This window comes from Chironomus tepperi, unplaced genomic scaffold (assembly GCF_022539635.2).
Source record: "Chironomus tepperi strain 1889 unplaced genomic scaffold, CSIRO-AGI_Ctep_v1 contig_465, whole genome shotgun sequence".
In the NCBI taxonomy this organism is placed as follows: Eukaryota; Metazoa; Arthropoda; class Insecta; order Diptera; family Chironomidae; genus Chironomus; species Chironomus tepperi.
In genome coordinates this window covers 826297-849023 of record NW_027226587.1, presented here as the reverse complement: position 1 = coordinate 849023, position 22727 = coordinate 826297, and the positions used below count along the sequence as shown (strand labels likewise).

Genomic DNA, 22727 nt, shown 5'->3' with positions numbered 1-22727 from the left:
GAGTAATCTTTTCCACTTCTTATTTCACCCTCATGATGTAATTCCTCAAATCTCTTCTATTGAATGCGAGCATCCATTTCAACTAAAATGACTGTAAATGACTGTGACTTGAAGAAGGTTGTAAGCATCTTCATCTCATGAAGAGCTATCAGCTTATTTTTTTTCGTGCTTCTCACACATACAGCATAATCCATTGAGTCAATTATGTTACAAATTTCGTGACACAAAAAAAAATTGGAGGATGAGATGAAGTATGGAGGCAAGAAATGAGCAGGAATGAATGACAAATGTTCAAATATTTTTTACTAATTTTTCCATTTCCTTTTTTTACAGCTACATCACCCAAGATATCGACAACATAGGAACATTATTGAAAAGTATATTGTTAGGTGGCTTAGCTATGCTTAGTAAGGAAAGTGGATTGACCGTATTTATAGTAAACATCTCATATGACATCTACCGTAATTGGTCTATAATAAAAAAGACATTTCATGATGTCCGATGGAATCACGAAAGTTATCGATTAGCAAAACGGATGTTTAGTGTATTAGTCAGTTTCATATTTCTGTCGCTGGCGCGTATTGCATTACTACAAGGTTCTTTGCCGAGATTCTCACAACAAGACAATCCGGCAGCATTTCATACAAGCTTTCAAGTGCGCCTTCTCACATTTCTATATTTATCGTCCTTTAATACATGGCTTCTACTATGTCCATCACAATTGTCACATGATTGGCAAATGGGATCGATACCACTTATCACAAGCTTTCGTGATACAAGAAACATTTTAACACTCATTACGTTTGGTGTGATTTTGATAATTATTTATAAAATCTACAATGACTTAGAGGTAAATATGTAAACAATTTTTTTTATGATTATTGTTGTCGTCGTTATGCTTTTGCTGGTCCTTTTTATCATCATCATCTTACGGTTTGGGAATTGTTCATATATATCGTAACTGATGTTATGGCTTAGAGGAGAGAGAGAGACGATGTTGAGCTGTTAATCAGAGTTGCAAAACAAGTGCCTGTGACAGGCGAAAGCCGTACAAATTCTTGATAATTTATATGGTTTTTCCTTCAAAAAGCTGGATTTATAGGGTTATGACCTAACGCTGATTTTGAAGGGTTTTGGGGATGGTTGTGAGATTTAGACCTCAAACAGTGATTTCTAACATTAAAACGGAAGGGTACTGTTGTGGTTTAGAAGAGTTTGGTGAATTTGCGGACAGGTTGGGAATGTAGTTGTGAGATTTCGATCTGAAACAATGATTTAAAAGAAGGAAACGACGAAAAGGATGGGGGGAGGGATGATTTTTGGCGATATTACGGTTGAGGGGGGTTTGAGGGAGGGGTATTGTGATTCATAAGCCTCAAAAACAAGTTGACTATTTTCGGTAATACGGCTGAGGAATAAGTTAGGATTGAGATTGTGAAACCCTTTAAACAATAAAACGGAGTAGGTGGTGTTCAAGAAGACGATTTTTCACACTGGTACTGTTAAGTGTGCTTTTAGGGTGGGTAAGAGCGGCCACACATTTTGGTACGACCTAAAACCATAAAACAGAAAGGATGAGGGATGAATGGTTCAAAATGATGATCTCGGATGGGCAAATCCGAGGGTAGAGGGAGGCCTAAACGTCAAAACAAACAAATGGAAGGTGGGAAGATCCAAAAAACGTGATGACGTTACATAATAACTTAACGAACCCTCCCTTACCTGTGTGTTTATGTTCATGTTGATGTTCTTAAACCTCGTGGATATTAAATCTAATTTTTTTATGTTTTTCGGCATTTAAAGCTGTAAAAAAACTTTGAGAATATATTAGAGTAAAGGTCATTGAAAATAAATTTTCAAGCGTGTTCCTTTATTGGCATGGAAAATTCAATTAGTTCCAAAGAAAATTTTTTTCTGAAATGTTTTCAAAATATCGTCTGTTTATGCTTTCTTATAAGGCCAAGGTCATTTAGCTTTTCTTCTTTTTTGTTGGGTTTCGGTTCGTATAAAAATAAGAGAATTATGTCTTTTAACAATTTTTTTGGGTTTTGAATTTCAAGAATGCTGTGGATATTATTAGAAAATATGATGCGAAAAAAATTTTTGTTGTAAATTTTTTTCTGCCATTTCCGATGCATTAAGGCATTATAGGCTTAATAAAAATGTCAAGAAGCCTCTAAATTAGGGAAACGAGATTATTAAATTTTTATGTACAAGAAGAAAAAAATGGAAATAAGGTTTAATGGCAGGGGTGAAGGCGGCAATGAGTTTTGGTGGGTACGCAATTTACTTCCGCGTTTTGTGAATTTGTTGGAAGCTTGTGAAGGGGATTTGAAGGCTGTTTAAGAGCTGTTTGTACAGCGGATGCAACAATGATCAACCAATGCTCGTCCTTAAAATGGAACTCAAATCCGAGCGACGCAGATGAAGAAGACCCCGTCACGGAATTCTAAAGACTCCGCTAATGGAGCAGCCATTCGCCCGGGCAACACAAATGAAAAAGGCTCCACAATGGAGCTTTTATGGCTCCGGTTAACCTCTTTTATTAATACCAAATGGAAGCCGCCATCATGTGGATGTCAAATGGCTTCCATGTAGCTGCAAAATTGAGATGGCTTCAATTTGCTGTTAAAAGAGGTTTAGCGGAGCGTTTAAAGTTCCGAAGGGCAGCCTTCTTCATTTGTGTTGCTCAGGTTTGATTTCAGTTTTAAGGGCAAATTTTGGTGGAACTCTGTTGCATCCGCTGGAGAAGCAGCTCTTCATTTGTGTCATTCGGTAAAGCCAGTTCCTTGCTACACCTCTGCTTATCAATTTTTAAGCAGCATTTACCTTGAATCCTCATGAATCCTTCCTAATACCTTCGTGGATGACAAGAATATTAACAAAGAATCACAATTCGTACACACAGTTGACTGCGGTAGCATCTCAAAATTATCTATCCACACAATTCTGCATTCCAGCAACCTCATAAACTGCCAAAACTGGTCTAAAATCTATTTCCTTCATTTAAACAAGCTTCACAGCATTCCTCGTTACCCAAAAAACCACAAATCTTCAACACTTTATCCATTTCTAAATTCATTTTAACAAAGAAGCAACGTCGTTTTTTTTTTTTGTTGGCCATAACTCAAAAGCAGCAACGAAAAAAATCTCTAACAGAGACTTCTCAGCTGGAACCTCTATTATCTCCGTTTACATAATTCACATTATCATTTAGACAAGTTTGTTGTTATACTTTTTTTTAACAATTATCTCCCTATTTACACCCCTCATCTACTTTGTTTTCTCCTTTATTTGCTGCTACTGCTACTGCTGCTGCTACTTCCTTACAGTCTATCTATCATTCCATTTTTATCTTCTTATGTACAGAAAAAAAAAAGTTTTTAATATTATTAACAACAATAATAGGTTAACATATATACACAGCATTCAGTACGTATACGTAAGTAAGTATGTAGCATCAGGGGGGTAGCTAGATGATTTTACAACCCGACCGGTATTTTTTGAAATTTTTTTAAGAACAGCAAACAAAAAATTTGAAAATAAAAAAACCGTTACAAAATAATCGGTTTTTCAGTTTTTGGAGTGGGGAAGCGGGGAGGAGGTCCCTGACTACATCCCCCATATGTAGCATTAGTGGAAAGGAAGCAACACAAACTTTTCACATCACATGAATGTTCGTTAAGTTTTGTGTTGGACCATATCTTTATGTACATAAAAAGTATGTGTGTGCATATATACATACATACATTGTAATTAAGCAAAGTGTCTATTTGTAAAGTGTACACATATCCATAACACGCACGAGGTTGTGAGGCACAAGATGAAGAGAAAAAAAAATCATTTTCCATCTTATGTGCTATGTATATGTAGAAAATGTGCATGCTTACGAATCTTTACATATAGTTTTGGTATACATGATGGTGAAAAAAAGGCAGCAAAAGCATATATACATATGTGTAGATATAACAAGGGAACTAAAGGAAAAATAACTGACATTAATTATTTATCTTTCTAATTAGCTTCAGCGTCACGTCGCACTAGTGTTAGGATTCATATTGTTAGTCTTTCCATTTCTGCTCCCTGCCAGCAATTTACTTGTGACTGTAGGTTTCGTTTTGGCGGAAAGGATCTTATACATTCCAAGGTAATTTTTTCACTTCCTTTATTTCTATATATTATATACACTCTATGGTCTTTATTCTTTCATTTCATGGAATAAGGATTCCTTTTTTTATTTCTATTCTACATCTTTTTCCTTCTTTTCTTTTATAAGCATTTTTCCGGAGAGGAAAATTGATGTTTTTAATGTTTTGTCAGTCTGTTTGTCTTTATTTTAAGCTTTCTGGAAGAATTCTTTGTATAAAATATGTGCATTTTCTTAACAGAGTGCATGATTCTCACTTTTGAGGGTAGGTCCAAAAGGAGTAACTTGTATGGTTGATATTAAGTCAGAGAAAGGAACGATAAACGGTATCGATAAAATTGCCTTTATTTGGTTTTAAAGTTATGTACGTAAAAATGTGAATCTTAGGTATATAAAATACGTAACTTACGTAAAAATACGTAACGCATTCTAAAATACTTCACGTACTTAATAGTTCGTAACGTTCGTAAAAATACGTAACTTATATATAAATCCTTAATGTGTGTGAAATACGTAACGTAAGCAGAAATTGAGCGTACGTAAAAATTACGTAGCATTCACAAAAAATCATTGTAACTTATGTAGAAATAACTACATACGTAAAAATATAAAACGTACCTAAAAATAAGTACGTACGTAAAAATATAAAACATACGTAATTTAAGTACGTACGTAAATATAAATACGTACGTAAAAATATATGCCTACATAAAAATAAGTACGTACGTAAAATTAAATATCTACGTAAAAATAAAAAACGTACGAAAAATACGCAGTTAATGATTTGAGTACTTACAAACAAACTAAATTACCTACAATTTCGGCTTTACCTTATAGATCGTCCAAGGCTTGTCCAAGGCTGCAGACTTGAATTATTTATCTGCAAGCCTTTAGTTTTGAACTCCGAGTGTCATTTTATTATAAAGTCAATTATAAAGAATTCGCCTATTTTTGGCTGTCATACCCGAGTGGACAACAATGCGTTATGACCAGGTAATGTCCAGTTAATGACTAGTTCTAACAATTTTTTGTTCACTCGGGATAGGGACGCCAAACGTCAGTGATGTCTTTAAAGTTCCGTGGCAGAGTCTTCTTCATTTGTGTTGTTTGGGGACGACTTTTTAAAAAATTCAAATATTTTTTGACCGTTATATTGTTTAGAAAATTTCCATGAACATAAAATGCGCTTCGTTCAGCCATGCATATCCCCCTATCTAAGTTAGTTTCTCCATCTCCTTCTTATTTCTCATTAAATTTCTTCTCCATTTCTTATTATTCTACACTGATGCTTCCTGATGCTCGAGTTGAGTTTTTTTCTTTCCTTGAGAACATAAAAGGAAGCTTTTGTTATGCGCTAGATTACAGACTGACATGGATGGAAGTGAAATAATAATAAAATAAGGGGGTGAAAAGAGCACTTTTTGAAATTTTTCTATTGAACTTCTGGTTCGAAAGTTTAAAAAAGAAAATGTTATTAACATAAATTTTTATTGAATGATTTGCTAATGATTATCTCATCTTTCACAGATGTTCCATTCATTGTTAAACTTTTTTCCTTCTGCTTCCATTCATTAGATTTTCTGGTAATTGAATATATTCAAGGTTCTAAAGAATTTTCTTTCTTTTATCCTGAAGCTTAAAGAAGTAAAATTTTTCTTTTACGGAAAAAAAAGTTTTTCTAAATTTTCTTTTTGGAAAATTCTTTCTTGGAAATAATTTTCCTTGATTGAGGCCTGAATTGGATCAAAATTTAATGTTTTTTAAAATGATTGGATATAAAAAAATCACAAATTCGAGGAAAAATTCTAATCTTAAATATTGTTTCAATTGTACGAAGAGATTTAGGTCTGCAACAAGCTCCTTAATCTTCATTTCCATGAAATCAATATTTTAATGCTACTTCCTTAGATCTTGATATGAAAAAAATTGAGGAAATTTTAAAGGAAATTTCTCTTTTGCATTCAAAAGGTTTTAAATTATAAAATAGCTTTAATATATAAGGATGAGTTGAAGGATATAAGCAATTTTGAACATAAGGATTTAGATAAATTTGCTTTTTGGATTATTTAAAGCTTTTTGATGCAAAATCTGATGATTTTACTATTAGACAGTAAATTAAAAATTCAAAAGTTTCAATCAATTGTCAAGGAAATGTAGAAATGAAATTCTCATCCAGCAACAAAAGAAAAATGTTTGCAGTTCCTTGTTGCTAGTTGGAAATCTTACAGACAAACAGAAAAATTTAATATCTTTTTGGAAGGAATTCAGGAAGATGATTTGAGAATTTGATTTTAAAATATGTTTTCTCAAGATTATTTAAGAATTATTTTGCATTTGTCGACATCAATGTCTGAAATAGTTTATTTTGTGCATTTATAGTTAGTAATACATTTCATATTGAATATTATGCATATTGATAATGTAGGATTTAGAATACAATTTTCATAAACAGTTTTCGAATAAATTTAGTCTCTCCTTTCGTTCCACAATTGTCATAATGTGATACTTTCAGACAGAGCTCGATGACGATTTGGATTTTGTATTGAAAAGTAGACTCAAGTCTACTCGAAACCATAAAAAATTTGAGTTCTGCTTTCAGGTTCGTTCTATAAATATTTAATTCTTAAGTTAATCTCCCCTAACAGGCAAAAAACTTGCCCTTGACTAGATGAGCATGCTCGTGAGCGTTGCTTTTGGCTCATTCTGCTCTTAAGATTACACTATTTTTATCTGCTAGGGCTAATATCCGATTTTTCAAGCAAAACTTCCTGTTTCTGACCCTTGTTCTTTGATTTAAAGTTGATCAGAGCTCCAATTTCGTCTTGATCTTGTACATTAGCCAGTCATAGTATCTAAATTTCAGACAAAAGCACAATGACTGGATTCAAACCCTCTACCTTCGAGTTACTATAAAAAATTTGAGTCAATTGCTTTACTGATTACTCCAGTGAGGCACTTAACTGCAATTAAACTGAGTTTAAATTTGGTTATAATAGATCAATTGTTTTAAAGCTTTTTGTCCATATTCTTATTGTCTATAAACCTAGAACATCCTTGAAACTCACAAGAATCACCACAATCTTATTCATTTAGCTTAAATTAGCTTCAAAAACTTCAAACTACCTAATTTAATGCATTCTCTTAAATCAAATCTACATCATTTCAAAACTTTCCTTTAATATGAAAACTAAACCTTAAAGTAATTCAAACAAAAAGAAATTAATATTTATATCCAGTCAAAAAAAAAATAATAATAAATGTTTCCCTCCAAAAACATTTCAATAGCAATCAAAACAGTAAAAGCAAAGACATCTTTCATCAAATGACTGTCAATTACATTAATGTAACGAAAATTACTTCAATATTTCATGTGACTGCCGCTTGGGGATATTTGGATGCCATATAATTTCTATCCTTTTTCACAAATTATGACTGTCATGGAAAGGATTGAATCAAATAACCCATGAGCCTTTAATGTCTTTAGTCAAAGTTTGGTTGATGACACTTTGAGTGTTACAAAAGCAGTTCTAGGTAGTCTTAAATAGTGGGTAGCAATAAAAGTTATTTACATGCCGTCCACTTTGTCTATCTTTAATTTTTCATTTTTGACGTGCTTTATAATGATTATTTTTTTTAGTAATAATTTTCATGCTGAAAAGGTCTCCAAAAAGTATTTAAATTTTTCATACCTTTTTGATCACAAAAAGGATCGATTGAGGAAATTTTTTTTAAACACCCACCTTAAAAAGCTGATTATTTACCCTAATTTTTCAACCCACAGCATTTTAGTCATCAATAAAAATTTTAAAACCCTTTCCGTTCTCAAAAAAAAATTCTTTACAAATACAACAACGAAAAAAGACATGGAAAATAAAGAAGATAGACAGCAGCAATAAATTTGTTTATTATTTCATTAGAAATCAAAATTGATTACAAGGACATCTATTCAATTATTTACAGCAATGAGTAATCTAAATTGATTATTTCGAGGAATTTGTTTTTCATTTACAAAATGATCCTTTTCAATAAAAATAAAATAAAATTTACATCAGGAGGGGGGATGGGGGTCGTATTCCATATTACGTAACTATGGAAAATTAGTATTGTGATTGGTATTAGTAATGAGTTTACAGAAGCTAGTACAGATTGAACCTGCGTGACGTATCACATTAGTGTGCAGCTGGTTTAGTGGATTAGTTAATAAGCTAGTTTAATGGTTAATATCTAGTATAATGACAAATATTGGTTTTGAATACATTTATCCGAACAGCACATCGTGATGGCTTGGGAACCACAATGATGTCATATTAACGGTAAGACACAAACGGTTCTCCACTAGGATTCATTTGTAATTTTCTTTGTACAGTTAAGTTTCGGATATAGAAAGTTGTAAACCTACTATACCTAGCCTGTTTGTGGGGCTGCCACTGCCCTACAGGCGAGGAGTTTGAATAGGCTTTTAATCTATTAGTACTTATCCAGGTACAGCTTCTGTCGCCAGCAGTGTTGTTAGTGAAAACAGGAAGTACCATGGAAAGAAAAACTTTACGTTAGGTTAGTCACCGAGTCAGATCGATGACCTCCCCAACTCCCCAACTGACCTCAGAGTTCTGTATACAGCTTGGTTAGGACATTAATTAGTTTCAGTATCCAATCTCTCAAAATGCAAAAATTTGGAAATATTTAACAGGATTTGAACCAATATCTTTCAAATTACGGTACAAAATTTGAGATAAGCACCATGCCAATCATTCCACAGTGGAGTTAACTACTGAATCTGAAGGCATGAAACAATAAATTCTAAAGGGTTTCTATGATTGTTAACGAACAGACCAGGAACTTGTTTATGAGTTCAATTATATTGATTATGTATACCCAAGAGCACATTCATTTCACAGATTATCATCATGGGGTTTGAAAAACATTCTTAAAACTGATTTCAACTAGTTACGCAACAACCAAACTAACCCCAAATCTGTAAATGAATAAATTACATCTCATCCATCATACTACGCCTTAAAAAAAACTTTTCGGATATAAATTTTCATTAAAAGAATCAAAACTCATTGTTTTGGTTTCATTACAGTGCAAAAATATTTAGATTGTTTTTATTGGATATAAGATAAAGGAACAAAAAGGACCTCAGGGTTATTGATAAGTTGAATGAAAAAAAATAGCAAAAATCTTATTAATTTATTTATAGAGTTGGGGGTGCTGTAAAATGTTTAATAATTTTCGAGGCTTTTCATCAGATTAAAATTATCTAATTAATGAGCACTATGAATAAAATCAGGGGTAGGGATTACTTCCGCAGAATCATCAAAAAGCCTTTATATTTCTGATTTCAATTAAAGGCGATAATCATTCAATTTATTTCAATTATAGTAATTATTTCAACCGTGTACTCGTAAAATTGCTTAATTGGGGATTTTCCTACTGAATATACTGAGGAAAGTTCCATCATCAGTCGGTTGTCACTGGATATAATCCTACATGAAAATTTCTGTGCTTCTTGGGTCGAAAATTAATAGAAAATAAAATTTGTTTGTGGACTAGCTTGGAGGGTTTTAATTTATTTTGTTGGTGTGTGCTGTTGCTGTTATTAAGTATAATGTCTCTTTTTGGGAAATTAAGGTCAAATTCTCAATCATAATTAAGTTTGAGGTTTAAAGAGTTATTAGTTTTGGTTAATTCTCAATCTGAGTTGAAAATTGGTTAGTTCCTATTGATGCACCGCAAATTGTTGGACATTAATAAAGCGGTTGAACTGATCCTGGCCAAAAAGGCTCCTGCTGCTAGTTTAATGTGTTGTTGTTTTGCCTAATTTTCAATTATAAGTTGGCAGACGACGGCAAACGGCAAAAGCCATCCGACTATCATTTATCATTGGCAGACAGCGGTGACTGGCCGCTGTCTGTGATAGGTGTCAACGGCTGCCGACCAGTCGCATCAATTCATTTGTAAACAAAGTTGGCAATCGGCTGTCTTCGGCCAATTTTTGTCAAGTCATCAAGGGCCGCTAACCGGTCATCGATGGCATCTACCACCGGCAGCCGGCTAGCGGCCATTGTCACCAGTAAGAGAAAAAATTGGCTGAAGACAGTCGATTCCCATTTTTGTTCTCAAATGATTTGTGTACCGATTCCGTTTAGTACTTACACAATTTTCAAAATCAAGTCCAAAATCATAGAAAGTGCTACAAACCTCTTCCTACCTAAACCGTAATCTAGTCTTAAATACTCCATCCACCCCACCATGGCATCTGTCACTTTGAGTAATTAACGGCACTTTTTTTATACAAATTACCCTTATTTCCAGCACAGCGATTTATCAGCTCATAGTTTATTGATAATTAAAAAGCTGTGATAATTTTAAATTAGTTTCCAAAAAAAAAAAGTTAAAGTGAGCATAACTGCTGACACTAGCTGTACCGCTTTATAGACACCATAGTCATTAAAAAATTATCTGATTCATTTTTCAACAGAAACTTCATGTCTTATCGTCTTCATCTATCTCTTGTGAACAAAAAAAATAAAGTGATGATAAAGGGAAAAAGAGGAACTTTTGTGATGTTGCTTTGGTACTTTTTTCTCATTACACTGTGTGGTTGTGTGGGTGTATATGTACGCTAGTAGCTCTTCAAAGCAGCATACTTGATTCTGTGGGCTATTTGATGAAATTTTCATTATTATCGTATTATTGTGGTAGTTATTCAGAAATTTATATGGAGAGATTTTTTGTGAATTTTGGGGATGTTTAAGAGTTAAGTCTTTTAAGTTGGAGTTTTAGGGCAACATCCCTGAGAGGCACAACGTGGTAAATCACATTATTCGCCTAAAAAATTGATCAATATCAGCCGTTCTGGTGCTTTCAAAGCAGTAACTTTGCATTGTACCGTAAGGAAAGTCAACGGTCAAATAAAATTTAAATTGCTGATTTTTCGAAGTTAATTTCGAATTTTTCGGCATTAATTTCGAATTTTTGAAAATAATTTTGAATTTTTCGTCATTAATTTTGTATTTTTCGACATTAATTTCGAATTGTTTGGAACTAATTTCGAATTTTTTGAAACTAATTTGATTTTTTGAAGTTAATTTGAATTTTTGAAGTCAATTTCAAATTTTTGAAGTTAATTTCGAATTTTTCGACATTAATTTCGAATTTTTTGACATAAATTTCGAATTTTTTAACATTAACTTTGAATTTTTCGACAATAATTTCGAATTTACTAACATTAATTTCGAATTTTTGTGGCAATAATTTCGAATTTTTTGAAATTACTTTCAAAATTTTCGACATAAATTTCGAATTTTTCGACAATATTTTCGAATTTCTGAATATTAGTTTCAGAATTTTTAAAAACTAAGTTGCGATAGGCTGCAAAAGTCAGAATTTCTCAACGGAAACTGAACCTCATTTACGAACAACCCCAAGCTCCTAAATGAATTCCAATGAAAATGCTTTTAGCATTATCTAATGTATTCTATTTACGGCCACTAGAAATGTTGAAAGGAACAGATTTCATTTTGAATACTCATGTGTCTAGTTTTTTGCTGCAGGAAATGGAGCACATTGTTGATTATTCAACAAAACTTTTTCTAAAGATCATTTCCTAAAAAATATACAAATAGTCCCAAAATCGATCAATAATACAGTTCCACAGCAAAAAAAAAAAAAATGTCATTCAATCACAATTTTTTGGATGCCTTAAAACATTTATGACATTTTTTTGTTTTGTTTCATACCCAAATAAATTTATGATGTGGATTACTTTCTGAGGGGTATAGAACAGGCTAGAAAAATTGAAAAAGCACTAACTTTAATTTTTATGAACCTCGGTTTTTTGGCTGTCGAAAAGGCATTATGACAACACACCCAAAAATGTTTATATTTGTCAAAAATTATCATAATTAAAAAGTTGGGAAAAGAACAAACTTAATTGACGCGATTCCGTGACTTATTTTTTTGTTTTTGGAAGGGAAAATGATGGTTAAACAAACCCATAAAGTCAATAGAACAACAACAACTCATCAGACTATCATAAAGTCTTTAAATATGACCCAAAAAACATTGATTCTCTTATTTACATGCATGACTATAATGAGTTGGAACTTCACCAATTCCTTCATATCTACTCTCTTCTTCAGGAATATTATTCATGTTAATTTGAAGCAATTGACATGCAATTGCCATAATTGGTCTATGTACTTTGCTCTAACAGAGTTTAATGTTCTGGTAAACTATGTTTTGATTGTTTTGCTGGTAATATCAACTTCGTTTATAAAATAAATGAATTTTTAATTGAGTTCAGAGTCAAAAGAAAGGCTTTTGTGATTTTAATGGAAATTAAATTATTTTCTTGGGTAGGGTAATTTAGATTTATTGGATTGGAAATAATAAAGTTGGAAATATTTTTTTGACAAAGAAGATGATTGTTTGTGGAATTTTAGTTTGGAATTGGAAGTGAAATGTCAGATTTTGGTGAATTTTAAAATTGTCATTTACTTAAAATGTCTTGAAGTTTCAAAAACTTGTGGAAATGTACTGAGTATCGTCAGAATTCTTGTCATATCGGCAACAATCTATGTCAGTGGTGGACAATAAACCTGTGTGCCGCGACACATTAGTCGTGTCATGATATTTCTCAGATGTGCCGTTAAATTGTCAAGGTCTGGAATATGTGGAAGCCCCACTACTGGCGCTATATTCATTAAATGGATAATTGATAGGAATCGAACCCATAACTTCACAAATCTGAGTTCCAGAATTCTGATCTATTGTCTAACTACTCGGTCATGGCGGTCTTTTTGTTTTACTGAAAAATTCCCCTACATTTGGCTTGATACTCCAGATCCTGCTTTACTCTGACACTATAGCAAGTGGTGGGCAACCTTTTATTTTCGCGGCACACCTAGATGCTTAGCTTCGACTGAAACGAACGTATTAGAACCCATTTCCATCATTTTTTGGTCGGTACACAGTTATTTTATAATCGGTGGGAATTGAACTCATGACTTTACTTATCAGAAGACAACAGAATTCTGATGTGTTGCCTAAATACTCAGTCACAAAAGGCTTACTTTCTCATTAACAGATTCACCTACATATGCTTCAATACTTCAGATTCCATTCAACTCTGACACCATAAGTACATATTGACTTAATTGAGGCTTTACCTCCTACTCCTGAATAACATCCATTAAAGGTACTCAAGTCAGTATTTCCAATAATTTACCACTTCCCTCCATCTTGATAATCTTTATTGGTCTTTCAATCATCTACAGAAAATTCATAACCAATAATTCATTAATTGATAAATAATTTATCATCAATCCTACATCAGTTGTATGCTAAGCAGTTTCGTTGCTTACCAACATAATTTTGTTTGTCATTACTTATTTACCTCTTCAATATTTTTCTTTCCTTTCTGGCTCTTCCATCACAATTCAAACTATGCGGAAAGAAAATTAGACTGTAATTGAATTATTTTTTAAGAATTTAGGTTAGAGTTCCTTTTTATGACTAGTGAAAATTGTGGCAAACGTTGCACATTTGAACAAAGAATGAAAAATAACAAAGAAGTGAAAAATCATGGCTGATTTAAGCGCATTTTTAGTTATTGAGTTGTTAGTATCTCTAATAGGTAAAGAGCTTGCTTTTATGGGACAGAAATACCAATAATGTACCTAAAAGAGTCTGCTTCGTCTACTAGGATATGTGAAGAAAATTACGGAACCATATTATTTGAAAATATAGCTTAACATTGTTAAAAAATAACGGTCAAAAAATATTTAAATCATAAGGATCAATAGGTATTTAAAAAAAACGGACATTTGATTTTTGAAAAACTCAGTTTCAAGATACCGTTTATTATCAGTCTTGCCCGAATAGAACTTTCAGCTAATATAATTTTGTAATAACGAACCCAAATCAGTCGTCTGCGCACTCATTCGTCATGCCGTGAATCTACTGACATGGAGTCACCGGTAAAGTATATGGTGTTGCTCGGGCTCGGTTCCATAATACTTCCTTCCTTTGGCAGACCATACAGATCAATCATGATCCATGACCTTTCTTGCTTTAATAAGAAAGTGATTGAAATATTGTATGAAAAGTTATACTTCGCAAGAACTAACAGAAAAATCTCCAAATTTTGAATCAGGGAACTGATTCAACCTAGTGGACAAAAACACGTAAGTCATCAACTGGACATTAACATGCCATCAACTAGTCATAACTGATTATTGTCCATTCCGAGTTCTTACCGAATTGGAATGAAATTGAGTTGATTCCAAACTCTGACGCCAAGCAAAGTTTATTGTATGCTTAATAACAATACATTCAACTATATCAGACAGTATCTGCACGTATTAAGTATAGCCATACCTAAACCTATTCCTCTAACCTCTCATTTTCAAGGAAATGCACAGGAAAAAATTGTATATTATTATCACACAATGCATCTCTATCCATACAACCTTACTCAATTCATACCCTGATCTTTTTCATTTGTTATGAAATTACTACTCTCACCTATTATCCCTTCCATCTCTATTTTTTTTTTTTTTTCAACTTGCATTATTTTCTCTGCCTTTTCACTTCGTCTCGAATAAGAGCTGAATAATAATGGCGATGAAAACGAAGAAAAGAAGGAAAAAAAGACGAGAAAGGAATGAAAAAGAAAATTTTTATGATTACGTTACCAAAAAAAAGTAGTAACTACGATTATATGAGCACATTTGGTCGCTTCATGACTCTATTAAATACATTTCATTTTCATTTTTACTCTCTTTTTTTTTTTTCATGCAACTTTGACGTCTTTTTTCGGTATCACTTGGATGATATGGTTACATGTGTGGTAATATTAAACCATATGTAGTATGGGCTTCAGCATATTGGTACTTTATGGCGCTCAATTACTTTATGAGAATGTGTCAAAAATGAGACGAGTTCTACAAGTATCGGGATTTTTACTACTATGCTTCTTCTGCTTAAAAACTATTTCACGAAATCAGGACTGGCATACGAGAGAAACTTTATTAAAGTAAGTAATGAGAAGATTGAAAGTGGCTTGATGCTTGCTTGATGCCATAAAATATTTATTTTTTTGTACACTTAGTAAGTACATTGTATTACATTATTAACTAACTTTTTTCCTCTCCTCCTCTTACTTCCTTTACGTCCGCACACTTCACATTGTATATCTTCGTGTTTACATCACATCAACAGATCCGGATTAAGAGTTTTACCATCAAACGCAAAAATGCATTATAATTATGCAAATTTCCTTCGTGACAGTTCGAGATTTGACTTGGCAAAACATCATTATCGTCGTGCATTAAAGCTATGGCCGAGTTATGCGTCAGCATGGAATAATTTAGGAACACTCATTGACGACTTTGATGCACAAGAAAGTCACTTTTTAACAGCTATTTATTTCTCAAATGAACATATTAATGCGCATTTTAATCTGGGTCAACTGTATAGGTGAGCATAGCAGGAACTAAAGCCAATTTTATACGCAGTTCGCTTCTTTTTTTGCGATAAAATTTCCGCCCTCAAAATGATTCAACAGAAAATTAAAATAAATTTTTTTTCCCCATTTTCATTTTCTATTTTTTTTTGTGTTATGTTATGCTGCCTACAAACAACAACAAAACATCATACATTAAAGCAGGAAAACGAATCGAAGCTATGAATCGATTAAAATGTTTGAAAAGTGTATCCGCTACGATAAAAATTTTGTTCCGGCTTATTTGGGATTATCAAAACTAAAAAATGGAATAGATTCAGGACTGTTATTGAAGCATGCATTAGAGGTGAATGCGGAAAATCATATCGTACGATTGGAATTGGCAGATTGGCTTTACTCAAAACGTAAGTACAAATACACATGAAACATATTGGATCAAGGCTCCCGCAGATTATAATCTTCATACAAAATGATTTTCAAGATTATAATCTTCCATACAAAGATTATAATCCGAAATAATCTTCATACAAAGATTATAATCTCAAATAATCTTCATAGAAAGATTATAATCTTTAATAATCTTCATAGAAAGATTATAATCTTGAAAATAATCTTCATATAGAAGATTATAATCTTCTAATACAGTGAATTTAATTTCAAATATAAGGAAAATAAACCTTTTCTGCGAAATTATATATTTTCTGAGCTTTTTGCTAACTGTACGCTTTATATTAAGTTTCAAACTGGTTTTTCACTAAACTACAATGAAAATCGATGCGAAAAATTCTATTTTCAGGAATATTTCACCCTGGTTTTAAGAAAATTGAAACAAAAATTTACATTTTCGAGAATTTTTGTAATCAGTATAAGAAAACTTAAGCGAAATCTGACTTTTCTGTGTGGTTTTACACTCCAATTTGGATTTACTAAGAAGTTTACCACCTTCACTGAAGAAACCTATGCAAAATTGTGCTTTTCTGAGGAGTTACCCACCTCAAATTGGAAAGTTAAGGCCAAATTCGACTTTTCTGAGAAGTTTTCCATCTTAATTAAGAAAACTAAGGCCAAATTCGACTTTTCTGAGAAGTTTTCCATCTTAATTAAGAAAAATAAGGCCAAATTCAGCTTTTCTGAGGAGTTTTCTATCGTAAATGGGAAACACGTGGTCAAATTCGACTTTTCTGACATGTTTTTCGCAGGGTTTTCCTGACAAATAACAAAATTGAAGTAAAATTTGGCTTTTCCGAATAATTTTTCATTATAGATATAAATACTAAGGCTAAATTCGGCTTATTTCGACAGTTTAATATAAATTACACTTTCGTAATAGTTAAAAACTTAATATGACATTAAAGTTGAAGATTATAATCTTTAAAAGGATTTGTATGGAAAAGATTATAATCTCCATACAAAGATTATTAAAGATTATAATCTTCATACAAAATTTTCAAAGATTATAATCTTCCATACAAAGATTATAATCTTTAATAATCTTCATACAAAGATTATTTAAGATTATAATCTTAATAGAAAGATTATTGAAGATTATAATCTGCGGGAGCCTTGTATTGAATAGAATTTCTGAAACTTTTTATTCATGTTCAATGCTTATGCTGTTCTGTGCACATTGTAGAATCCTCTTGCAATTTTTATGCGATTACCGTTGATAGGATGAACTAGAAGGGAACTTTAAAAGAAAAGATAGTATAAAGGTTTACCTTCCTTTTTTTACTATAAAATATGAAGATAGAAATCGGCTTTGTGTGCATTCATTCTAGACTTAGAGAATTTCCTTTTTTTTATTCTATTGAATTCATTTTTATCATTGTAAAATTAAAGTGCACTTGCTGTGACTATAAGGCATCTTGTGTATTCATTTGTTATAAGCATTCAGGCATTCATAGAATATAATAAGCGAATGAATGAATCATGTTGAGCATTCAATTCATTTATCATTAATTATAGTGAATTGTTGAGGTCTTTGTGATTATCATTGTTAGCTTTTGTCAAATTTCTATTCCTCTAAGGCTCGTTTTTATTGGATTTCTAGAAAATTATTGTCAATAAAATTATTTTGGTTAGAGCAGTTCAGATAATAGAGATTATTTAAGAATAGTTACAGTATAAGCTCTTTTATCTCTGGACTTGAAAGACAATGATAATATGAGAACGTCGTGAAGACCCGAGATTCATTGCAATGTCTCATATTGCAACTCGTGTTTACAAAATACATGCCCTAATTCAGGATGTCGTGCGTCACGATGTGGTTTACCCTATTTCTCGCTAGTAGGGCGATGCAACGGTGTAATAGCGAACACGATGTCCTCTTTGGGTAAAAAATTCACTCAATTTCTAGTGTACCCTTTCATACATACACGACCAATCCAACATGTTTGCTAAGGAAACGCTATGTCGTCGTATTAACAAAAACACGCTTAGTTGGTCTGAAAAAAAAAAAAAAAAACCTTTAGCTATTCAGATCTTTAAGATCCAGAGCTGCGCTAGGGCGATTCGCGGCTAATGATTGTTTAACGAGTGAGGGTGCGCCAGACCACTGCACTCAATAGACCTACAGTTTATAGTGGGATCAGAACCACTCCTTTGATGACGCTATTATCAGCTTATTGTCTCTAGCCTACAAAGAGAGGCTGTGAGCCGCGTTTCCACTACATATGATTCGAAAAAGGACACGTGAAAAATTTCCCATGTCGAGTCTCGAACCCATGATCGCTGGATCGGTGTTGCAATAATTATGTACCGAAGTACTAAACCATTCCGCCACCGAGCCACTTCGACTCACTAAAGGTCTGAAGGCATCATAAAATGTGGTTCACCGCATTGTGTTGCTCAACATAGTTTTGAGTACAGAGTATTCATATACATTTAGCATATAACCTAAGCTTCAATGAATCCATCAAAAAGCTTCCAACTAACCAAGATCTGCTGAAGAAGATTTGCTTAGCTCTGAAGAAGATCTGCTGGCTTGCCTCAGATGACGCCTAAGGCTGGCTCAATCTTTGAATTTTTTTCATCAATTTTTCCAATACCAGGAACTATTATGCCTGTTTCAACAGCCTCATTTGGCACATTCATAATGTCATATACCGCCAAACTAGTCAAAATTGTGGTGAATATTTGCTGCCATTTTCATATCTAATCTGGCTTTACAACATGAAATAGTACTGTCGCAGGATTTTGTCAAGCCAAAGAATGCAAAATATATGTTCAAAACTTCATTCCAACCTCAGTCTTAACATCAAAAAATTACTCAGATTAAGAAGTTCCTAGTCAAAAATAGAACAAGTTTAAATACTAAATCGTCTTATCCTTCAAGCCTTCATTCTGTAAATAATATGATTCATCCAACCACCATTTCGCAATTTTTTTTACGTAAACAATACATACAGAGATAATACCAACTCGAGAAGCTTAACTTTACTTAAAGCATACCAAACATCGACAGCGAAATTGATAAATCTTTTGAGTAGCAAGCACTTGGCAACCGTTTGATTACATTTTTTTTTGTTCCGTAATACCGACACTAGAATGTTGTCAAATGTTAACCTTTGACTTGTTTGGCATATAAGCCACAGCATGATTTATTAATCTATAAATTGATAAATTCTTTCCCACGGAAACTTGTGTACATGAATCGTAGATATGCGTAGAGAAAAATTGCGTAAAGAAAATATTGAAGGTTTCAAGCTTGAACTTTTCTTTTGTTTGGAGCACTTCCAACAACAGCACAACAAAAAGCGTTTCAATCAACAGAACAAATTTAATAACACATAAAACTTTTCCTTATTATTATTCTAGGTTTATTCATCGGAGCATTCAATAACTACATGATTGCAATTCAAAATGAAAACTCCTTCCAATTGTCTTTCGTTACGGGCTCACTGAAAGCTCTACGGAGTCTAGGCCACAAAGAGAGAATGCATCAATTAATCCTGAGGTAAGAGTCATTCATAATATAACAAATAAAATTGTTGTATGGAAATTGCTGTATGCTTTCAACATTTAATGGCATTAATACACAATGATTTAAATTCTCTATCTCACTCATTCACACTCATCACATTCTATGTGACATTAGAACATTCGCACAGATATACACTTAAATATACATAATTGTGTATTGTATTAAGTCTATATGTGCTGCTGATACTGCTGGGGTGTTTCTATGATAATGAGATTTTGTTAAATGGAACATTTTACAGCTTGGATGGATACCTTGAAACAAAGAATTGAATTTATGTGATTAATTGGAATACATGCTTAATTGCTAAGCTCATAATTGGAGAAAAATGCATGTAAAATATGAACAGCATCAAATCCCGAGAGGCACAATGCGTTTAACTCCATATTTCTAATAAAATCCCTTAAATTAGACAACATGCATCCGTAATAGACAAGCATATGTCCAATGAGCATCTTACGAAACCTAGTGAGCATGCTCATTGATACCGCAAGATTCTCATTGAGCATATGCTCGTATGTTTGGGCATGCTCCTCAAAATGAGCTTTATCATGAGTATACTCAATCAATATAAGCGATTATGCTCGATTTTATATACCATACTCATGAACATGCTCTTTGTCTGATCGGGAAATGAGTCGAAATCAAGCGACACGGTACCGTCGGGTCAACTTCAAGTATTACCGTAAATACGATGACATATCGGTGTCCTGCGGAACACAAGGAATCAGGTTAGGAATGGTGTGCTGATAGGTAACGGTGTGCTGGTTCAGAACTGTGTATTAGTCGGGAACGATGTACTAATCGGGAACTGCATATAATTATGACATTTGTTATCCCCGCAAAAGCTCTTGACACACAAAAAAAGAATTGTCATTCATGTGCTCATTTTCATAGCAACAACCCAACAAGCATACAGAACGCATAATGAGAATTTATATCCATAAAATAGATTTTATACAAATTTTGGTCTATTATACTTTCTAATGTCACTTAACTTGTACATATCTAAATATAATTTTATATTGTGTCATTCTCATTTTTCAAACCTGCCTACCTAATGCTCTACATCACCCCTCCTCCTCGTAACGTCGTTTGAATATCAACAACAACTACACAATGCTTGATGATGACTACATGAAAAAATCATTTAGATGGCAAATAATGAAACGATCAAATCAGGATAAAATTGTCGCTCAAATATATCTTCGTGATTGGAGCGTAAAAACGGAAATTTTACGTAAGGCACAAATGTATGAGGACTCAATAATGCATCGAATGAAGAATGACTGCACAAGCAATAATGTGGAGATTAACAATTTAGATAACAATAATAATAATATTAATAATAATAATAATAATAATAAGAATATTAAGCTATATGCGCCACATACATTACATTGTCATTGTAATCGATCAGGCATATATGTTGAGAAAGCTAGCGATTCAACCATGACAACAAGTAAAAATTGTGATATTTCTGCCGATGACTCATCACTAACTTCGCTCAAATTAAAAAGCAAACTTAGACGCAATAAGAATAATTTAAAAATGCGCAAATATAAAGATATTTTTAATCATATGATTAAACCAATGATTGCGATAGATAAGCTATAGTGATTATGATATAAGGATGAAGAGGATAATGAAGAGAAGAAAACATGAAAAGCAAGTAAAAATGTTTGGAATTGGGACTTTTCTTTGGGGATTCTTTATCGATTTTTCTTATGAATTTAATGAGTTACATTGCAACTTACAAGTGAAAAACACTTGACAGAGTACTAATCATCAGTTATAACTCTATGTGCTTTTGTGAAAGGAGTAGTTTGCATGTTTTCAGTTCATCAAATAACAATACTGTTTGAGTTAACACCCAATTGTTAGTCATTCATATGATGCCATAACACGGCGCCAAGACAGCAGTAAACATAGCACCAAATGACGACTGGTTGACGAAAATGACCAAAATTGCGGTAGTTAAAGCTAAGTTTACTTCCGTCTTGGTGCTGAGATGGCAAAATTACAGTGAATCCCGATCAGGACAGAACTAATCAAAGCAAATGAAAAGTTTAAGTCTGCATTCTGTCAAATTTGTAAGCAACCAATCGGTAGCTTAGTTGGAAAAGCAAACGTCTGTAGGTTTAATGCACATGGGTTCAATTCCCATTTGTGAAAATCTTTCAAAATTTAAGTTGAAGTAAGATTAAATTGAGACATTAAGTTGCTCAGTGGCAGAATGGTTTAGTACTTCGCCATCTAATTATTGCAATACTGATCCTATGTTTAATGGGTTCAAGACTCGACATAGTAAAAACTATTTTACGTGCCCTTTTTCGAATCAATATGTATTGAAAACACAGGACACAGTCTCATTTTGTAAACTACAGGAAATAATGTAGTCAGAAAAGTGATTCGGATTAAACCACAAACTGTAGCTTTAACAGGTTTGAGTAGGTGATCCGAAGAACCCTTATTCATTAAACCTTTCATTAGTTCTTGAGACCCATACTGTGCAGCAACTGTTCGCAGATAAGTATCTTAGAAATATTAATTTTTTTTTTTTTTTCAAAGCAACTTAAAATGAACAAACACTGTAAAATCAGTAGATATTATTCAGAGAAAGCCATCCCCAAAGAACCTCCCAATCCCAAACACAAATTCAATTGAGAAAGAATTGAAAAATGTCAAAAGACTGTCTCCATAAAAAAAAATATGAGAAAAAAAAATACTTAGAAATTTATAAAATTATACATACATTAACTGATTAATTACGACGCACGTCTTGTTTAATGATGAAAAATCATTTCATTTCCTCGACTTTACACTTTCACATCTCAATCTTTAATCTATTCCATATTCCACATCCACTCTCCCTACCCTACTTTTTTTCGCATAGACTTGCCAATGTACTTGCTAATGAAATAAAAATTTTAAAAGCATAAGAAGCATAAAAAAGAAGCATAAATTTTATGTTTTTTTCATTAATTTTGTTTGTTATCGACAAATAGTTAGTTGATTATATTAGAGACGAGATATGTATACATACATAAGATAATTAAATTTAAGTTTTTCTTTTTTTTGGAAATAAATTTGTTTCCCCTTTCGAGTTTCATTTCCTCACATCCTTG

General features: G+C 32.7%; 1 protein-coding gene across 4 annotated transcripts in view; it reads left to right on the top strand.

Annotated features, from left to right (window-relative positions):
• Positions 1-21464, top strand: part of LOC139099244 (protein O-mannosyl-transferase TMTC1-like) — a 61846-nt gene extending 40382 nt beyond the window's left edge. For 3 of the 4 annotated variants that reach the window (XM_070651654.1, XM_070651655.1, XM_070651657.1), the window contains exons 5-11: positions 334-850; positions 4023-4147; positions 15027-15191; positions 15377-15634; positions 15822-16024; positions 19437-19575; positions 20754-21464. In XM_070651654.1, the coding sequence (XP_070507755.1) occupies positions 334-850; positions 4023-4147; positions 15027-15191; positions 15377-15634; positions 15822-16024; positions 19437-19575; positions 20754-21216 (1870 nt within the window). In that variant the 3' untranslated portion in view covers positions 21217-21464. The remainder of the gene's footprint in view (positions 1-333; positions 851-4022; positions 4148-15026; positions 15192-15376; positions 15635-15821; positions 16025-19436; positions 19576-20753) is intronic. The other variant, XM_070651658.1, reaches the window with a different exon arrangement.
• Positions 21465-22727: the final 1263 nt, after the last annotated feature.